The sequence below is a fragment of the Crocuta crocuta genome, unplaced genomic scaffold, assembly GCF_008692635.1.
Source record: "Crocuta crocuta isolate KB4526 unplaced genomic scaffold, BGI_CrCroc_1.0 scaffold339, whole genome shotgun sequence".
NCBI lineage: Eukaryota > Metazoa > Chordata > Mammalia > Carnivora > Hyaenidae > Crocuta > Crocuta crocuta.
This window is the reverse complement of record NW_027530357.1, coordinates 4,694,577-4,715,572: the sequence shown is the minus strand read 5'-3', so window position 1 is coordinate 4,715,572 and position 20,996 is coordinate 4,694,577. Positions and strand designations below refer to the sequence as shown.

Sequence of the window (20,996 nt, the reverse complement as noted above, 5' to 3'; positions counted from 1 at the left end):
GGGGGGGGGGATCGTTTTTGTTGCAGCTTATACTGTTCCAGTTGCTCCAGCCACACGTGAATATTACTCGTCCGATAAAAATAAGTACAGCCGGTGTTTAAAAGGCCACGCGTGACCCCCCCCTCCACAGAGATGCCAGTCTCCTCCTGACCAGCGGGCGGGACACCCCCCTCAACCCCTACCTCTGCTCCTAGACACTCACCTTCAGGAAGTCATCGAAGGTGATCCCCTCGTAGACCTGATCAGGCTCCTGGGGACAGAGCACACGCAGGGTGAGCGGCCTCCCCCGGGAGACCCCCCTCCCTCCCCGGGACGCAGAGGGTTGGGCCCCTTCGGTCATGAGAAGCAGGGGTCCCCCCGGACCTGCTGCCTCCAGCCGGAGGCCACTCTGAATTCCAGCTCGGGGCTGGAAGGCAGGGTGCGAGCCGACCAGGGCCCCACCCGAGCCCCCGAGGGAGAACCTAGTGGATGAGGGTGGAAAGGAAGGGGGAGGGCGCAGAGGCACAGGCTCCCCTTCCCCTCATCTACCCACCGACTCCTGCCATTTCCCGGCCCTGCCTCACCCTGCCCGCCCTGCCCCTCTGGGCTCGCAGACCACTGGGGCAGGAGGGTAAAGGGCTGGCCTGGGCGGCCCACCCCTCTGGGCCGGTGAGTCACCGCGATAACATCTGCCCGTGGGGCCTCTCACCCACCCAGTCGTGGGCAGTGCCAGGCTCCATCTGTGTCCTTCCTGCTCTGGGCACACATGACCTCATGAGACCAGAGGTGGGGCTCCTGCCCCTCTTACTGCTATCTCAGGCTCTGGCACAACCCAGCCTCCCCAAACCTCACCCCTGCCCGCAGCACTCTCTGTGACCGAAAGCCTGCTGCCATCCCCTGTCCCATCAACAGAAGACTAGCTAAGTAAACCGCGGTCCTCCGTGCTAGTGGTCACCAGGCATCCGTGAAGAAGGGGTCGCCCTCTACATGCAGATGCGGAGAAGGCTCCAAGATACATAGCGGAAAAAACAAGCAGAGATGTCTGCAGATGCCCGCGTGCGTGCCAAGTTCTTCCCGTGCCGCTGACCACACTGCCGCCATCTGCCCCGGGGGCGTGTGGGGTCAGCACAGAGAAGCGGCAGGAATCGTCAGTTCCACTGCGCGTACATCAAAAATAAAGCATATGTATACGTTGGTGTGTGTTGGAGAATAAACTCCAGCAAGGGCGTTTCCTTTTGGGGGGAGTGGGTGAGGGGGAGAAGGGCACAGAGATTCACCTCTCTTCCTATACCTCCCTGGGGTTTGTTTCACTTTTTTTAATATTTTTGAGAGGGAGAGAAAGCGAGAGTGGAGGTGGGGGCGGGGTGGGAGAAGGGGGGCAGAGAGAGGGAGACACAGAATCGGAAGCAGGCTCCAGGCTCTGAGCTGTCAGCACAGGGCCCGACGTGGGGCTCGAACCCACGAGCTGTGAGATCATGACCTGAGCCGAAGTCGGACACTCAACCGACTGAGCCCCCAGGCGCCCCTGGAGTTGCTCTGATGTGTACTGAATAGCAGGTACTCCGTGTCTGCTGTTCAGGTTCTGTTCTTACTCCCATTTCAGATAAGGCCACTGAGGCGCAGAGGCAGGGCCGCCTGCCTGTCCAGCGGCTGACTCCAAGTGTCTAACAGGATTCCTCACCCTCTGGGGTCTCTTGACACTTGTTTCTAATACAGAAAACGGATCTCTATATATGTCTTAATTTTCTAAACGTGACCGGTTCTCAAATGCCCGGGCAGGTCCCTAGGGCTCCCTGCTCTCCCCGGGTCCCCTGGGGCAGCCAAGGAGAGCTAATTATAGACCAGGCTCCCTATCCTGAGAGCTGGGGTGGGGGGAGGGGGGATACCCAGGCTGAGACCCCAGCCAAGCAGCCCCACCCCCCAGGCCACAAGACTTTCCCGAAGCAGCACTCTGGGAAGAAAGCATTGCTCCGTCAATAACCGGCTCCGCAGTTATTAAAGCGAGTGAGGGACCGTCTGTCTGGTGGGCAGCGCAGGTTGGAATGTTCCGCGCCCGCAGAGGCCGGATGGTATGGAACTGTGCGGCCGGCCCTCGCCCTGTGCATGCGTGCCTGTGTGCACAGCCCATCTGTCTATCTGGCCGGCGCTTACATGAGAAAATACTTTCAGAGCACACAGAGGACCCATAAGTAAAGAAAGACGCTCGGGACGCACAGCCGGGGAGCAGGCATCAGCTCTCAAATGCCTCCGCCTCTGAGGTGGTAGGTTTTATGCCAATCAGCAGCTGCCAGCAGGTCACTACAGCAGATTAAGGGAACAGTCACCCATTGAAACCAGAGCGAGACGGGGAGCAATTTAGAGGAGAGTGTAATTCAATCAAACGGGCACTTGGCGCGACCACACAGCAGGGGGATCCCTGCGCTCCCCACCGAGGTCACCGGCCCTTTCGGCCGCAGTTAATTTGCTGAGTGGGGTGGCTTCACTGAAGCCAGAAGCCTCCCCCTGGGCCCGAGGAGCAGACGGATAAAACACAGGCCAATAAAATGACCACAGCCCCTGCCGCTGGGAGCAGGCCCGGGCGTGCCACCACCCTCGATGGCAGGCTGGGGACACAGACAGCAGGATCCGGCAGGAAAACACCCCCGCCCCCCCGGCTGTGCTGAACCCAACGCCCTCGTGAAGCACACAGGTTTGAAGGGGTGACAGCTTCCGTGAGACCAACCAAAACCCTCGGAACGGAGCCCTCGAGATGATCAGGTGTCTGTCCTCCGGGTCCCCGGGGCTCAAAGCCACTGTGTCCTATAAGACTGCGTCCACCAGCACGTAAAGATCACTGCCCCTCTAATTCCAGAACGTTCCTTATGTCCTTGGGCCTCAGTTTCCCCACCAGTAAAACGAGACTAAGGATCTACGGAGCAGCGCATGTCTGCACGTGTCTGCGGGCCCCGCACGCATGGCAGCCGCTGCTCGCTGGTCCCAGGGCAGCGGCCGCTCCGCCCACCATCTGTTTCTGGGCCCCTCTAGTTAAAGGTTCTTCACTGGGNCACCGTCGGCAGGGTGTGGACCCCACTGCGGTGTTCCAGGCCCCTGGCTGATCTGAGCCCGTCCCCGGTGGGCACCAGGGACATCAGCACCTCCTCTCCTCTGCTTATTCCACTTGGGGACAGTCACTCTGTTCCTTTATGGGCATCTCTCAGCATCCGGCAGCCCAACAGAGGCCGGGGTGGGGGGGCAACCCCTCTGGCCCCAGTACTCACCCTCACACTCACAAAGTCCCCANGGCCCCTGGCTGATCTGAGCCCGTCCCCGGTGGGCACCAGGGACATCAGCACCTCCTCTCCTCTGCTTATTCCACTTGGGGACAGTCACTCTGTTCCTTTACGGGCATCTCTCAGCATCTGGCAGCCCAACAGAGGCCGGGGTTGGGGGGGCAACCCCTCTGGCCCCAGTACTCACCCTCACAAAGTCCCCGGCACTGACCCCACATGGACCAGACACCCTGCTCTGTGCCACGTGTGGCAAACGTCATTTCTTCTCACCCACGTGATCCCATGAGGCAAGGCTGCCCTGAGTCCATTTCACAGACTGCACCCTTGAAGCTCAGAGAAGTTAACCCGTTTGCCTACGACCGCCCCATGGGGGGGGAAGAGAAACCAGGGGCCCCCACGACCTCTGACCTGGCCCTTGGAGCAGGTGGGTGGCTGGGCCGCCACCAGGCTCCCCCCTGGTCCAGGGTACCATCAAAGGACCTCGGGGCACCCAGCCCGGGGAAGTTCCCGGCAGCCCTTTTCGTCTGCATTCCAGAGCTAAATACAGCCCAGGCCCCGTGTTTACACGTTCCTGCTGATGAGGCTGAGCCTCGGGTGGGGTGGGGGTGGGATGTCAGGAGTCGTGGGAAAGTCCACACAGGGAAGGGACATGTGACGACGCATGGGACCCTGGGACCCTGTGCTGCTTGGCCCGCCCGGATCACAGCCAAGCCCGCCCCAGAGCCCAAGGGCCCGGGGGGCTCTTCCAGGACAGATCAGCCAGAGGCTCGTCCCACGAACTTGGTGTCCCATGAACTTGGCACGAGGGAAGCAAGGGTCTCTGCCTGTGCGACCTCACCGAGCCTCAGAACGAGGTGTGTTAGCGGAAGGGCCCAGGCCTGTGCTCTGTTCCCATCACCCACACCCCGTCCCATTCCCCAGGGTGTCCACGCAGAGGCCGCCACAGCGCAGCTCGGGAGGAGAGACGCACAGGGGCCTTCCTGGGGGCTGTAACCTGGGACTGGTGTCCCCCCCCCTCCCCGCGCCCAGGCTCGCCCACCCGCCTGCTGCAGGGGCACGGCCCCGGCCCCGCACGCACATCTCAGCTTCTCTTTCCGGCACAGCTGCACCTGCTCCTCGTCCATGGTGGTGTCGATGGGCCGGAAGTAGGACATGATGGTCAGGAAGTCCTCGAAGTTGATCTCGTCGGCCAGGCCGCTGGACCCCTTGCGCAGATTCCTGTGGGCGCAGAGATGGGGTGTCGGTAATGCATTAAACGCTGGGGCTTGACCTCTGCCTTCCGATGCTTCCGAGAACTCGGCCCTTCTGGGCACACGCGTCTTCCGCGAGGGCCGGCCTAGCCTTGGGTTCTGTCTCCCAGCCCCCTGCCTATGGGGGCACTAGTGGGGGAGGGGCAGGAAGGTGCTGCCCCCCAGAGCTCACCGAGCGGGGGGCCGGGGGGAGACGCACAGCTACGCTGCTGCTGGTGAGGCCCGGGGTGGACAGCCGCCTGGGCAGGGCTCCCAGATGTGGGGAAACCAAGGCACCGACTCTGTAACTCACCAAGCTACATCTCCTGACCCTTCCCTTCAGACCCGAGGCCAGCAAACCGCAGCCCACGGGCCAGACCCCGCCTGCGGCCAGTTTTTGTACAGTCCATGAACTAAGAAGGGTTTTCATGTTTTTAAGTGGTTGAAAATATCTGTTGGGGAGAGAAAAAGAACCCAAAATACTAATAGCACTTCATGACAAACTTTCGTAAAAATTACATGAAATTTGAATTTCAGTGTCTATAAATAAAGTTTTATTGGCACACAGCCACGCCCGTTCATTTACTTTCTGCGGCAGCTTTCATGCTACCAAGGCCGAGATGAGCAGTCGTGACAGACACTGCGTGGCCCACGAAACCTAAAATATTTACTCTGTGGCCTTTTACAGAAAAAGTTTGCCGACTCCTGCGATCAGCTGTCTGAAACACTATCTAATATGGGGGTCGGCTTGGCGGAGATATCAGTTTACTACCAAAGTGAAAAGTTTCCTCCTAAGTTCAGATTTTTAGGAAGTCAAGGCAGGCTTGAGGTTGTCCCCACGGGCGTGCATTTCAGAAGGGGCAAGAAGCGTTCGCTTTCCGGGTGAGGCTCAGGCTGGGTCTGCCTCGTGGTGGGCACGGCGCCAGGCGCACAGCGGGCACTCAGCAGACGGGCGGCTTTCACGCTCTGCCGCAGAGATGCCCGGTTTAGACAGTATTTTCCATCCTTGACTTTCTGATGACCCTGTAAGATGCAGCCCTTAGAGGTGGGGAAGGACCCTGCTCACACCGCCCTCCAAAACAGGCTTCTGCGACCACCGTGCTGTTCCTGAAGGGCCTCAGGAAGCAAGGCTGATGCAGGATTTCTTGTGAAGAAAATTCTGCCTTTGGCCCCCGCTCCAAAGTCCTTTCTCACCCCCCCTCCCCCCACCTTAGACCTTCCAGGATGAGAAGGGAAGGATCTTCAGGACGGACACGCTCTTAGCTGCAGCCCCGAGCTGGGGGAGCCCCTCCTCAGCCGTCCCCTCTTCAGAGACTTCCGGGCTGCCTGCCCACTCGCCTCCATGCCATGGCCACCCAGCCCGGCCACCCCCCGCAGGAGCCTCCCCCGCTGTGTCCCAGGAGCGGCCACACGGACTTTGCAAAATGCACATCGGACCCCGTTGCTCCCTTGCCTGAAACCTTCCAGAGACTTCAGTTCTCGGGATCACCTCCAACTCCCCCACCTGCTGTCCCAGGCTTGGAAGGTGGGTATGGGTCTCACCATCCACCCCAGCCCTGGGCACCCCCCTCCGGCCGCACCCCGGCCCCCACAGGCCTGTCTGGACATCAGCCTTCTGGACACTCAACATTCCCTGACCACCTGACGTCACCTCCTCCCTCCTGCGGGCAGCGTCGCACCTGCCCCAGCCCGCCACCAGCTGTCCTAACTCCGGACAGCCCTCCGAGTGAGGAGGGGTCTCTCCTGCCTCTCGCTGACCGCCCCCAAGTCCGGTCCCTGGGCCCAATGGAGGCCTCAGTGGCGCCCCGCTCCCACGCCCCGCCCCCTCCGCGGAGGCCACGGCTCCCAGATGGCAGCCCAGCAGACACCTGAATGCCACCAGGGAGCTGAAGACCCAGCTCCCGAAGCTGTTCCCAGTTCCCACGGGTGACAGAGGAAAGCAGAGCTGTGACCTCAGGTCAGACTTGTTTTAAGGCCCCGGAACATTCTCACCCATGCCAAGAGCGCTCTCTCTGTAGCCTGAATCCGGCCCCTGCTAGGGCAGTGGGGAGGACCCGAGGGCCAGCCTGCGAGTCCCCGGCCCCGGTTCCCGCAGGCCCCAGGGAGCAGGGCTTGCCGGTCCCTCCCCCCCACCGGGGGACCACGTGCTATGGGGACCCTGGCCCCTCCGGCTCCGCCCCACAGAAGGCTGGGTCCCCGGTGCCCCCAGCTACACACGTGGCCAGGTCTGCATGGAGCCTTTGGGAAACAAGCCTCCGCTCACAGACACACACACGCGGGCAGCACACGGACAGCGTGCACACACCCTCACGCCCCCTTCTCGCTCCAGGCACCAGGAGGCTCTGGTCTCCCTTTACCGTCTTCCTGTGCCACCTTGAACCCCAGACCCCAGCAGCCACGTCCGCTCCACACCAGGGGCGCCTCTTCCAGCCTGGCACCCCTCCCACCGCCCGTCGGCACCTCTCGCTCCTGCTCAGCCTTGCTGGCCGCCAAGGCCGCCTCCTCCGAGATACTCAGGCAGAGCCAGGATCACGCAGCCCCTTCTCCACCACGGGCTGTGCGCCTTCCGCTGGCGACAGGACAATCCGCCACAAGGGATGCCGGCTCGTCCCCTCCAACCCCAGACCTCACTTTCACTCTGTCCTCTGTTGTCCCCTCCCCGGTGTCGCAAAGCTGCCCACGGCTCTCCACCTCCACTCAGCAGCCCTGCGTCCAGCCTGGGGGGCCACAATACCACCCCCTCCCAGGTCCCGGACCCCTATGAGGCACTGGCATAGCCAGAGAGTGGGCTCCACACCCCACCTGAAACCCATCAGCCACCCCACCGCCCCCCACCGCTGCTCCCAGGTTGCGGTCAAGACCCCTCTTACTGGTCAGGGGGCCGCACGATGCAGCTCTGCCCTCCGCACCCCTCTCCTCCTGCATGGCCGCTCCATGCTCTGGCCAGACCTCCTTTCTGCCACACACACTCGCTGTACTTTCTGGTGCCACAGGGCCTTTGTACGTGCAGTTCTGTCGCTCTTGGTCACTCTCTCAGGCCTCGCCCTGCAGGCCGGCCTCTGCATCTTCCATGGCAGCTGAGGACTCCTACCCCTACCCCATGAACAGAGGGGGCTCAGAGAGGGACACACAGCTGGCAGAAACCACAGCTGAGCGGCTCAGGCTCACAAACCTGAAACCTGTCCGAGAAGTCACCGTGCATCTTCTGGCCACAGCACGCCCGTTCCCTTCTTCCTCTTTCTGCCGGTTCTCCAGGTTTCTCGGCCATCTCTGCAGACCCTGGGTGTCAGGCCTAGGGTCTTGGTGTGTTTGTCCAGAGGCCCTGGCAGCCTGGAGAGGCCGTACCTGACCCACACCTTGATAGAGCCTCACACAGCGAGCCTCCTTCCAGTCACGAGAGTCTTGCAACTTCAACAACACTGGACACTTGAGGACACGAACTGTGGTTGGAGCCTCAGCTCTGGGACCCTGGCCAAGGTGCACCACCTCTCTATGCCTCAGTTTCTCTGTCTGTCAGGGCGATGGGCAGATTGATAGCCAGGCTGGTACACATCAGATGAGTGTGCGCTCAGCAATCCCGCGAGATAGGTGCTATCATTACATCCGTTTTACAGACAAAGAAACTGAGGCAGCCTCCAAAATGGCCCTCAATGATCCCTAGCTCCTGGCACTCAGCCCCTGTGACCCCCTCTCTTCCTGTGGTAGGACCTAGTGACTCACTTCTGATGAAGAGAACACAGCAAAAGTGATGGGATGTCCCTCGCAAAATTAGGTTGTGAAAAGATGGGGTCTTCCATCCCAGGGAATCAATCTCTCCTCCTCTCCCTCATGCAGACGTCACTCTGCAGGAGGCCAGCAGCTGCCCTGTGTGAGCAGCCCCAGGGAGAGGTCCCTGAAGTGTTGCTTGCTGATACCCACATGTGTGAGCTTGGAAACAGAGCTGTCCCCAGTCGAGCCTTCAGATGACTGGCGCCCCAGCTGCCCCTGAACCCGAGAACTCGGCTAGTTTGCCCCTGGATCCCTGATGCACAGAAACAGTGAGGTAGTATTTGCTAAGTATTGAGATAATTTGTTACACAGCCATAGCTAACTAATACACAGGCCCAGAGGGATTGAGTGAGCTGCCCCAAATCAACCACCCAGAGTTGTCTGACCCCCAAACTGTGCTCATAACTCCTACCCAAAGAAGTCCCCTCCTCTACCCAATGGCTTAAGGGGCCATTCTTTGCACATGAGCATGATAACAAGGTACAAAGGTAAAACACTCCCCCAAGGCCAAAGTCATCTGCCATTGGTTGGCTCAGGGACGGGGCCCACCTGTTGTCGAAGAAGGCACGGACGATTTTGGATCGGATCGGGTTGAGCTCCAGGTCAGGAACATTGTTGAAGTTCTCTTTACTGGGTCCCAGGAAGGAGAAGCACCGGGAAAAGAAAGAGGGGAAAAAAATCGGAGGTGAGATGGCATGTCCACCACTTTCAGGCTGTAAATTTTAATCCTGAGCCGATCCCAGAGGAAGAGGCCAGGGACGGGACTGGAGCGTGCTACACTGGCCTGCCCCTGCTCTATCCTGTGACAGGAAGGACCTGGAAGGACTCAGAAGCTCAACGATGCTACGTGTCCTCAACATTCACCCCCGGAGAAATGCAGAGATGCAAGATGTGCACCCCCCTCCAAGGACTTGGAGCCCACTGAGCCCCATCAGAGACCCCAGGTCAGGAGGCCTGGATTTGGCCATTCTGGAACTGGGGCAGCAGAGTGATGGGCTGCGCACTAGACAATAGTCTGACAAGTCCTCAGTGGGCGGAGTGGAGTGTGACCACGTGACCCAGCAACTGCACTATCCTAGATAGACGCCCCAGAGAAACAGAAACACGCATCCACGTAGAAACCTGTACGTGAATGGTAGGGCCAGCCTTACTCACAATAGCCACACAGTGGAAACTTCCCAAGTGTCTGTCAGCCGATAAGTGGATACGTTGTGGCCCATCCATACAATGGAGTATATCCAGCCATAAAAAGGAAGGAAGTGGGGAGCCACGCTGCAACACAGAGCCCTGAAAACACTACATGTGCTGAGTGAACGCAGCCAGATGCCAAAGACTGCACAGTGTATGACTCCATTTACACGAAACGTCTAGAACGGGTAAATCCGTAGACGGAAAGTAGATCAGTGGCTGCCAGGGGCTGGGGGAATGATGGGGAGTGACAGCTAAGGGTATAAGGTTTCTTTAGGGGATGATCAAAATATTCTGAAATTGATGGTGGGGCTGGACGCACACCTTCAAGCGTACTAAAAGCCACGGCATTATACATTTTTTTAAGCTTTTGGTTTTAAGTGATCGATTTTTTAAGCCACCCGCCTGGGTGGCTCAGTTGGTTAAGTGTCTGACTTCTGCTCAGGTCATGATCTCATGGTTTGTGAGTTCAGCCCCCACATTGGGCTCTGTGCTGACAGCTCAGAGCCTGGAGCCTGCTTCGGATTCTGTGTCTCCCTTTCTGCCCCTTACATGCTCATGCTCTCTCTGTCTCTCTCTCAAAAACAAACATTGAAAAAATTAAAAAACACTTAAAATTTTTTAATAAAAAAAGATTTTATTTTTAAGTAATCTACACCCAACATGGGGCTTGAACTCACAACCCCAAGACCCAAAGTCACATGCTCTGCCCACTGAGGTAGCCAGGCACCCCTGGAATCGTACATTTTAATGGGCAAGATGTATGGTATGTAATCTGTATTTCAGTAAAGATGTTTAAAACAAAAACAAAAAAGATGCTGGTTTGGGGCGAGAGAAGGTGAATTTCAAACCCGGCTACCCTGTCACGGGTCATACAGGCCGACCGTCCCACGAAAGGACATCCTCTGTTCTCAGAACCTGCTTCCTGCTCACCTTTTTCTTCTGTCCCATAGACTTCGAGGGGTAGTGGCCTTGGAAGGGACCCAAGGCACAGACTGGTAATCCCGGAGATCAAGGAGGCACCCCAGGCCGGGGAGGAGGAAGACATCAGCTACTTAAAACGAGAACGTGCAGGGGTGCGATATTCATCTGATCTGGAACTCAGAACTAGAACAAAGCCATGCCGGGAAGGAGGGAGTTCCACATAACCTGGAGAATTAAGCACTGTTTGAGCCGGAAGCTTCCAGAAGCACATGGCTGACCCCTGTCCTGCCCCCACCATACCGATGGGGAGACTGAGGCCTGGAGGGAAAGGTGGACCCGGCCCTGGCGTCCAGACAGCTCCGTGAGCCCACCCTGACCCCCACGCTCCTCCCTGCCTCTTTCCCAGTGCTCCTGGCTGGGCTGGCTTGTGGGGCGTGTGGCCAAACTCAGGAGCTGGTATCCGTGGACGCCCATGTTTTCGATTCCTAAGACCCCAGGTCCAAAGAAGGGGCGCACTCAGTACAGTTGCCTGCGGTGATGGAATACTATTTGGCCACGAAAAGGAATGCAGTACTAATACACACACGCTACCATGTAGATCAACCTCGAAGACCAGGCGCTAAGTGAAGGAAGCCGGGCTCGGGGCGCCTGGGTAGCGCAAGCAGTTGAGCATCCGGCTCTAGACTTGGGCTCAGGCCATGATCTCACGGTTGGTGGGATTGAGTCCTGCCATCGGGCTCTGTGCTGACAGCTCGGAGCCTGGAGCCTGCTTCAGAGTCTGTGTCTCCTTCTCTCTCTGTCCCTCCCGCACTTGTGATTTTTTTCTCTCCCTCTCTTTCCAAAATAAATAAATGTTGAAAAGAAGGGAGGGAAGGGAGGGAGGGAGGAAGAGAAAGAGAGAAAGAGAGAAAGAAGAAAGAGAGAAAGAGAGAAAGAGAAAGAGAGAAAGAGAAAGAAAGAGAAAGAAAGAAAGAGAGAAAGAGAAAGAAAGAAATAAAAAAGGAAGGAAGGAAGGAAGAAAAAGGAAGGAAGGAAGGAAGGAAGGAAGGAAGGAAGGAAGGAAAAGAAAAAGCAGCCGCCTGGCTCAAAAGGCCACGTGGGAGAGGACCCATGTACACGCGGTGACCACAGGAGACGAACCCACGGAGGCAGCAAGCAGGCAGTGGGTTGCCAGGTGGAGCAGGTGCGGACGGGCTGACGGCTAACAGTACAGGGTTCCTTTGGATGGAGGTGATGGAAATGTCCTCAAACTGATCGCATACTTTTTAATTTTTTTAAAAAAATTTTTAAGACATTTATTTTTTGAGAGAGACAGTGTGAGCAGGGGAGGGGCAGAGAGAGAGGGAGACACAGAATCTGAAGCAGGCTCCAGGCTCCGAGCTGTCGGCACAGAGCCCGACGCGGGGCTCGAACCCACGAACTGTGAGATCATGACCTGAGCCGAAGTTGGACACTGACCCAAATGAGCCGCCCAGGAGCCCCTGATTACATGCTCTAAATCCGTAAACTGTAAAATATATGCGTTATGTCTCGATACAGCATTTTTTAAAAAAATCCCTAAAATGCATTTAAAAACCAAAAGGCAAAGAACCACCACACTGGGACTCTATTTACACAGAGAACAAGAGGCACCAACACTAACCCCTGCAGCTCCGATCAGGACACAGGTCAGCTGCTCTCGGGGAGGGTGACCAGGTGGGGACACGGGGAGGCTGTGAGGCTGAGAACGTTCTGCTCTTGATCTGTCGGTCACGGGTACGCTCAACCCGTGAGAGTCCCTCTCTCCGGGACCCGACATGTTTCCACTTGCCTTGGCGTACGTCACCCCCGCCGCCGCCCCGCCTGGCAGGAAGCAGCCACAGGCGACGACAGACAGAGCCCAGAGACCCCTCCGTGGAACGAGTCTCATCAAAGGGGCCACGTGGAGCTGGAGAGAGAATTTGGGGAGAATGGAAAAGAAACAACCAGCCCTCCACGGCGAGTTACTTCGTGAGACCCCAAGTCCCCTCTGGCTTTGGTTGGCCAGAGGGTCACGGCTAATCCATCCCCAGCCTCAGTTTCCTCATCTGTAAAGTGGGCACACAGACGCCATAGATGAAGCCTTCACGCACCAGAGAGCATGGGGACAGGGACTCTCGTTTGCAAAGCACCATGTTCTCAATCCCCGCGTGGCTGGGGGCATTACAGAGGGGCAGGAAGCAGAGCTGAAGGGACGGTGAGCAGGGGTGCAGCTCGCCTCCTCATTCACTCTGTCCTGAGCAACCAGCCGGTGCCCAGCTCACTTCCCCTCCCAGGTGTCCAGACCCTTCGGCTGCTCCCAGGACTTCCCCTTGGACCCTCAGAGCCCATCAGCCCCCAGCTGTGCCTGGCCGAGCTGGGGACTGGGCTACGGGCGCGGCTGTCCCCAGAGGCGCTGGAAGGAGCTTATCTGGGCACACACCTGGGAAGTGAAGCCAGTTAATCCCGGAACTGAGGCCACCAGCGGGGAAAGTGCAGGCTGCAGGGGCTGGAGACCCGCTCGGAAAGAGGGGCCCCACGATATCCCACAAAGGGCCAGAGGGCCCGCGCGGCTGACTCTGGAAGGAGGGAGAACAGAGCGAGCAAGGACCTCGCAGAGCCTGCCCCGTGTCTGCGGGAGAATATTAACAAGAAAAGCAGCCTGACCTCCCACCGACGGCAGAGGAGGGGAGGCAGATGCCGGGACCCCGAGCCGGCGCAGTGTCCCAGGCATCACAGCCTCTGGCACGTCCGCGCCAGGGTCTCAGAGGCCTGGCGCCCCCCCCTTCTTGCCACAGGCACCTGCTGGACGCCCCCTCACACCTCAGCTCTCCCTCACGCGGGCACCTTATTGATGCTCCTTGCCTCGGTCTCCTGCACTGTGAATTGGGTGCACACCCGGCACCGCCCACAGCAAAGCGGAGGTGAGATCCAGCGCGCCCGGGGGCTGGCGCAGGCTCCGCCCTTTGCCAGGCCCATCGGCTCAGGTGAGCCCCCCCCCTGGCCCCCCACATCGCAGAGCCTCCGCTCACTCATGGGGTTCATACGAAATGATTAAATCCCATAAATACACATAAGGCACTTAGCACATTGCCTGACACACAGCAAGCTCTTAATTTTAAATCAGAATAACAGGGGCTCCTGGGTGACTCAGTCGGTTAAGCCTCCGACTCTTAGTTTCGGCTCAGGTCACGATCTCGTGGTTCGTGGGTTTGAGCCCCGTATCAGGCTTCTCACTGACAGTGTGGAGCCTGCTTGGGATTCTCTCCCTCTCTCTCTGTCCCTCCCCCACTCGCTCTCTGTCTCTGTCTCTCTTAAATTAAAAACTTAAAGGGGCGCCTGGGTGGCTTAGTCGGTTAAGCGTCCGACTTTCGCTCAGGTCATGATCTCGCGGTTCGTGGGTTCGAGCCCCGCGTCGGGCTCTGTGCTGACTGCCCGCTCAGAGCCTGGGGCCTGTTTCAGAGTCTGTGACTCCCTCTCTCTCTGACCCTCCCCTGCTCATGCTGTCTCTCTCTCTCTCTCCTAGAAATAAATAAAACATTAAAAAAAATTTTTTTAATTAAAAACTTAAAAAATATATGTATATATTGAAAATTAGAATAATGATAGCAGCAGATTTATGTACTCCCAAGGTGTCGAGTAACTGCTCTAAAAGCTTTACGTTATTCTCCTATAAGGCAGACGCTTATCCCCATGTTAAAGAAGGGGAAACTGAGGCAGCCAGCTAAAGAAACGTCTGATTGCAAAGAAAAGAGACAGACGGGCAGCAGATGCCAGGACTTCCATCTGGCGGCCGGTCTCCAGGGTCACTGGCAGAGATTTGCCAACCTCCTTTTTGAACAAGCCGATTGCAGGCCTTGAGCCCAGAGCCTGGGAGAGGCCGACCACAGTTTAATGTCCCATAAAAACGCCAGTTTCGGTCTTGTTTTCCTTCCTTCCCCACCCCTAGGTGCCCACCGGGCTGGTAGAACCAGTCGGTGTGTCGGTGTCACCAGCTGAAGGAGTGGGGCCCAGGCTTCAGCCACAGGAAAGCGCTCTGCTCCCCCCAAGCCCAGGGCTCTGGGGCCCCAGCTGATAGGTGGCAGCCAGGGGTCAGGCCACGGGGCCCCTGTGACCAGTGGGGAGGGGTCCCCCATGGAGACCCCAGGGGCACAAAACTTACACACCTNGACCCCAGCTCTGACCGCCCTGCGTGCTTCCTCATACTTGCTACTTCCTCCGGGTTGCACAGTGTTACTTTAAAGAGAGAACACAGCTGCAATCTTGGTTGGGGATCCGCCCCCACCCGGCCCCGGGAGGCCCCATCCGGGGCCAGAAAGAAGGCAAGACAAGCGTCCAGCCCACAAGGGAAGGAAAGACTAAGAAACCGCCAAGGGGGGGCCCTCACCCCAAGCCTGTCATATGTGGCTGGTTTCCGGCTGCTCGTCTCTGCTCGGTGTCCTAAGCCCCCACCAGGCCTTGACACCCCCACCCCCCACCCCCCAGGGGGATGAGGTCGGATGAGGCACCAAGAGCTCTCAGCCTGGAACTCCGGCCTCCCTGCTCTACCACTGCGGGGTCTGCCTGCCCGCCGCTCCTGGACACCCCACCCTGGGGAAACTGGGGCCCCATGGGGACTTGGGCAGGGGGGACCAAGCCTCACTCACCACGCGTCTCCCCGGGCAGTGCTGAGCAGCTCAAAGCGCGGTCCCTGGCCTGCAGCAGCCGCTTCGGGTGTGTGTGGCCCGCAGTCAGGGCCTGCGTTTCAACGTGACCGCGGGGACACTCGTGTGAAGGTCAGGGTTTAAGAAACACTAGGGATTCCCGAAATGCACCAGGCGTTTCTCCCGTCCACGTGCCTTGGCACGAAAGATCTGGCAGAGGGGCGCCTGGGCGGCTCAGTCGGTTGAGCATCTGCCTCTTGATTTCGGCTCAGGTCATGATCTCACAGTTCGTGGGATCGAGCCCTACGGTGAGCTCTGCGTGGACAATGTGGAGCCTGCTTGGGAATTCCTCTCCCTCTCCCTCCCTCCCTCCCACCCTCTCCCTCTCTCTGCCCTCCCCCAGCTCATGTGTACACACTCTTGCTTGCTCTTGAAATAAACAAACATAAAAAGAAAAAAGGTCCGGCAGTAAAAGCCCCAGTCCCCGTGCCACGAGGCAGATGTCTCTTTCAATAGCGAGAGCACTGTCCCCACCGTCATCCCTTCCTGCCACACGATTTCTCAGCTGCTCCTGTATCTGCTCCAGGCCTGCACCCCGCTGCCCCCTCAGCACCTGCCGCGTACCGACCGCAGGGCTCTTGCACGTGCCAGACACTGTTCCAGGTGCTGGCGTCAGTGGGGAGCCGGACAGACACCACCCCCTGGGATTCCAGCAGCGGAAGCGGACAGAGGGAAGACGACGGCTCTTGGGCAGCGATGAGCACTTTGCAAGCAAACCAAGCAGAGACAGGGCAGCGACCCCAGAGAACCGGACGAAGACTCAGTGGGGCGACCGGGAAAGGTGACACACGGGCAGAGAGCGGAGGGTGGCGAGTTCTCAATCCCCGGGGGGCGCCTGGCCATGTCCGGGGACGTTTCGGGTGATGACCCCGGGGGAGGGCGCAGAATGGGCTCTACACCCTACCGTGCACAGGACGCCCCCACCCCACCCCACACACATTCTCCAGCCCCAAGGGCCAATAGAAACCCCGCTCTGGAGAAGAGCATTCTAGAAAGCCGGTCGTGAGCGCATCCTAGAGCTCTGTGGCTGGAACAGCAGGAATGCCCATGCGGCCACAGCAGGTGCAGCCGGAGGCTGACGGGTCAGGAGGGAGGCGGGCAAGCGGGCCCACCGCGCAGGGTCTGCCACGGCCTCCGGCCAGCGCCCCTGCCTGCTGTCATCACATGGAGCTCCTGCTGCCCCTTCTGTTCTAGTCTGAACGTGGCCACCTACCCCAAGGTGCCTCTCCCCACCGCGGTCCCAACACATGCACCCTCTCTCCGTTTCCTTCCTCATCTCATATATATATCTCATATATACATATGTGTGTGTGTGTGTGTGTGTGTGTGTGTGTGTGTGTGTGTGTGTAGAGGGTGCCTGGGTGGCTCAGTCAGTTAAGCATCCGACTTCAGCTCAGGTCATGATCTCACAGTTTATGGGTTCAAGCCCCACGTCGGGCTCTGTGCTGACAGCTCAGAGCCTGGAGCCTGCTTCGGATTCTTTGTCTCCCTCTCTCTCTGCCCCAACCCCACTCATGCTCACTCACTCTCTCTCTCTCTCTCTCTCTCAGAATAAAAAAAAAAACATTAAAAACAATATATATATACATATAAAATAACCTTGCGTGCATGCTGGCTTCCTCTCTGGCCCTCCCTCCTTCCCTCCATGCACCCCCCTCCCCACATGCCCCACCTCCAAACAGAAGCCCCCACTGCCTGCTTTTGCAAGCAAGGGCTGAGTCCTTATTAAACAAAGGGGGAAAGAGTCTCTGTAAAAACCTGCTATTCGAGTATCTGAAGTATTCAAGTCCACTTAGAAAGCTGCATGCTGCTTCTCTGACACCTGAGCACCCCTCACACGGAAGGGACTCCCGCATGCCTCCCTGGGTCACCTGAACAGACGGGAAAGCAGGCCCACTCGTGCCCACTGCGGCCTGGGGAGTTTTACAAGCAACTGTGGGTTTATCTTTTTCAGATGAACACGCGTTATGCTGGCTGAAGCCTTCGAGGGAGGATGCATGGACTTCCGGAACACAATAAACCCTGACAGCAAGATGGCCTGACGGTGAAGGCAGGGCCTCCACTCTTCACTGCTCTGAGTACTTCACAAAAAAAAAAAAAAAAAAGAAAGAAAAGGAAATTTCTAGCTACTTGACAAGTTAAAAGCAAAGTGACTGGATTAAAATGACTAAGAGAAATCCAATATGATCCACTGTAGGTTCCGGCTTTTTTTCTAAGCAGGGAAGACCCTGCCCAAGTAAACCCATCAAAAGATATAGTTTTTAAAATTTTTTTAATATTTTTGAGACCACGAGACAGAGCACAAGCGGGGGAGGGGCAGAGAGAGAGGGAGACACCGAATCTGAAGCAGGCTCCAGGCTCTGAGCTGGCAGTCAGCACAGAGCCCAATGCGGGGCTCGAACTCACAAACCGTGAGATCATGACCTGAGCCGAAGTCGGATGCCCAACCGATAGCCACCCAGGTGCCCCTCTTTTATTTTTTTAATGTTTACTTATTTTTGAGATAAAGAGACAGAACATGAGTGAGGGAGGGGCAGAGAGAGAGGGAGACACAGAATCTGAAGCAGGTTCCAGGCTCTGAGCTGTCAGCACAGAGCCCGATACGGGGCTCGAACCCACAAACCGTGAGATCATGACCTGAGCCGAAGTCGGACGCTTAACTGACTGAGCCACCCAGGCGCTCTGATACAGATGTTTTCATTTTTAAGTTTGTTTGAGAGACAGATACAGTGTGAGCAGGGGAGGGGCAGAGAGTGGGAGACAGAGTATCCCAAGCAGGCTCCGAGCCGCTGGCACACAGTCAGACGCACGGCTTGATCTCACAAAACCGTGAGCTCATGACTGGAGCCGCAACCAACACTAGGATGCCACCCAGGTGTCCCTAAAACATACAGATTTTAAATAGTGGGGAGAATATTTGAGGGCCTCCAGCTCTGCCTCTGAACCCCAGCCCTGCTGGGTGACATTATCCTCTTGAGCCTCAGTTTCTTAATCTGGAAAATGGGATGATGGTATGAACTTCACAGGCTTCCTGAGACCCCCGGGACCACACAAGTGGCCATTCAGCGCAGTGCCCAGCACCCGGCCAGCCCCCGGCTACGGCAGCTGGGGCTCCTACGTACGCACTTGACTGCGAACTGACCTTTAACTCGACAAAGGAGGGGTAAGTCCTGCCGGGGCTGCAAAACAGGACGCGGAGTTAGGACTCTGTCGGTGCCCTGGCAGGTGGCCTATCAGAAGGCCGCTCTGGGCTTCGGTGACGCTCAGCGATGAACACTGCTCCCTGTCCCTTTGCCTTGTATGTCCACGGTTCCGTTCATGCCACAACTCGCCCACGTTCGGGGGCCTGATGAATCTACAAACATTTTTGCAGCGTGGCTCTATCTCATCAGCCCTCCGGCAGGCCTGCGCTGGCTGACGTGTCCCACAGCGTCTATTTCTGGGGCTTGAGAGCCTGCCACGCATCCCCTCGGGAGGTCAAATCTGCAGTTTAACACACTCGCCCGTCAAGTGGCCCAGCTTCAGAAAGAATAAGTGCAAGAGGCAATTACTCTATTTCCCTCACGATCTGAAATTTGTATCTGTTCACGGGCTTCCAGGGGCTTCCCCGCTGGAAGAGGAGCTTTTTGAGGACGGGAGACAAGTCTCTGCATAGCATCCGAACTCCGTCAATGTGTCGCGTGACCGTTTTCTAAGCAAGCAGTTCTCCATGAGCCCATGGAGCTCAGTGCTTTGCCGTCAGGGTGGGTTCAAGGTTTTGGGGGCCCAGAAACATATAACTTGGGGGGGGCCTTCAAGAAAAATAATGCATCTTTATGAATTTTTTTTTTTTTTTAAATCAGATGCTGGGCCTTGTAAGAAACAGATGTGTACAGAACTGGGTTCTGATGCGTCAGCTTTGAGGCCTCAGGGGGAGGCCATCCCTGGACACCGTTAGATAATTTTCGGAAGGAGAGGGGAACAACCAAACACGGGTAGGAAACCAGTGGGCTAACATTAAATCCCTTTCGGTGGTTTTTACCTTGTGGGATTTTTTTAAAGCTACATGCAATTTATCAGAGTCACCAGTTCAGACGCTCCAGTCTTCATTAATTTGTTTTAAAGTTTCATATCTTTTAAGTTTATTTATTTTGCAAAACAGAGCGAGTGGGGGAGGGGCAGAGAGAGAGGGAGAGAGGATACCAAGCAGCCCCACACTATGGACGCAGCCCCCGAAGCGGGGCTCGAACGCACAAACCGTGGAGATCATGACCTGAGCCGAAGCCGAGAGTCAGACGCCTGACCAGCTGAGCCACCCGGGCGCCCCTCTTCATTTTTTAGTGCAAGTTACAAAACTTATTAGGTGTACGTTTAAAGCCTGCAGGTTTCAATGGCTACCGCTGAGGGGACTTTTGCACGGGGGGTATTTACCCCTCCCCCCAACCCCTGTCCCATGGGATGCTAGGCTCTCAGGCACCTTCATTTTCTGAGAAGGCAGGGGCAAAGAGTGCTGCCCCCCCCCCCCAAGACAGTGGTGCCGGGGGCCCTGCCCAGTGGACCTCGGTCAATGCCGTTCACAAAACTCAACCCTAAGGAAACGAAGCTCCTTTCCCTACTCGGAACCCCCAGCGTAGCACACACCCCCCGCGGATGTGCCCAGGGTCACTCAGGAAGCCCCTGGGCAGTGTGGGGACGGTGCGAGGGGCTGCACCTCCTCTGCCCTGGGGGGATGGGCAGGAAAGCCCACGGGACCGGAAGCCCTGCCCAGTCACCCTTCTCCAGGCCCGGAGATGCAGGTCGGGAGCAGGCAAAGCAGTTCCGGAAGGGGCCTGGCAGGCAGGCCTGTTTGCACAGAACACCGCGGCCCATCTCCTCCCTCCTGCTGGGCAGGGCGGGCACTGCCCTCCCAGCAGAGCCTGGGAGACTCGGGGGGCAGCGAGGGGCTTCGGTGCTGGGGACGATCCACACCCACCCCAGGCCCCCGAGGGCAGACGGTCCTCAGAGGCCACTCACAGGTTAAGGCGATGCCCACAGCTCCCTTACAGAGGATCTCAGCGCTGGGCTCCTCTACTTATGAGCTGTGTGACTCGGGAACAGGTGAGGACCTCTCTGAGCCTCACTTTCCCAGCTGTAAAACGGGAAGAACAGGTGTTCCTACCACTGCTTCCTGTGGGGTTTGTAAGGCTCAGTAACGGGCTCCGGCTACGCAGCACAGAAAGCATGCTCAGGGAAGAACAGCTCACATCCGTGAACGCTTCCTGGGAGCCAGGCCCCAGATCAATTCTTCCCCTTCTGGAGGAAAACCGTATTAAGAACAACGAGTCTCACGCAGACCATGCTTTGTGGCCTATAAAGAACTTTGGCAGTCCTGGGGCGCCCGGGGGGCTCAGTCGGTTAAGCGTCCGACTTCGGCTCAGGTCATGATCTCACAGTTCGTGGGTTCGAGCCCCGCGTCGGGCTCTGTGCTGACCGCTCAGAGCCTGGAGCTGCTTCGGATTCTGTGTCTCCCTCTCTCTCTGCCCCTCCCTCGCTCTCTCTCAAAAATTAACATTAAAAAAAAAACTTACAGAACTTTGGTAGTCCCTATACTAACTTTTTCCTCATTATTTTGGTCTCATTCATTCATTCAACCAACCAGAAGTTGTACTCCCTGAGCAGGTAGTAGGTTACCAGCCCTGGAGTCAGCACTCGGCCCAGGGCAAGAGCATCAGTTCTGGCCCCGCGTGGGGCCAGCGCTCTGCTAGGGGCACAGTTACAACCCTGTAAGTGGCGGCATGGGGCACCCCCAGGAGGGGGCTGTGGGGTGCAGGGGGTGGGGGGTGATCCTGGAGGACATGCTGCCCACACTGAACACTAGGCCCCAGCTAGAGCATGGGCGTCACCTTAAGGGCACAGGGGAGCAGGGGCTGCTCACTGGGTCTCGGTCTCGGCAGGTGCACTCAGGGCTTGCGGGAGGGCCG

The 20,996-nt window shown here is 57.6% G+C and overlaps 1 protein-coding gene across 1 annotated transcript in view; it reads right to left on the bottom strand.

Moving 5' to 3' along the window:
- The window catches only part of TESC (tescalcin), a 50,499-nt gene that overhangs the window by 1,822 nt on the left and 27,681 nt on the right, over positions 1-20,996 (bottom strand). The window contains exons 4-6 of the mRNA XM_077766050.1: positions 8,795-8,875; positions 4,009-4,466; positions 203-513 (exon numbers count right to left, since the gene is read on the bottom strand). Of these exons, the coding sequence (XP_077622176.1) occupies positions 203-513; positions 4,009-4,466; positions 8,795-8,875 (850 nt within the window). The remainder of the gene's footprint in view (positions 1-202; positions 514-4,008; positions 4,467-8,794; positions 8,876-20,996) is intronic.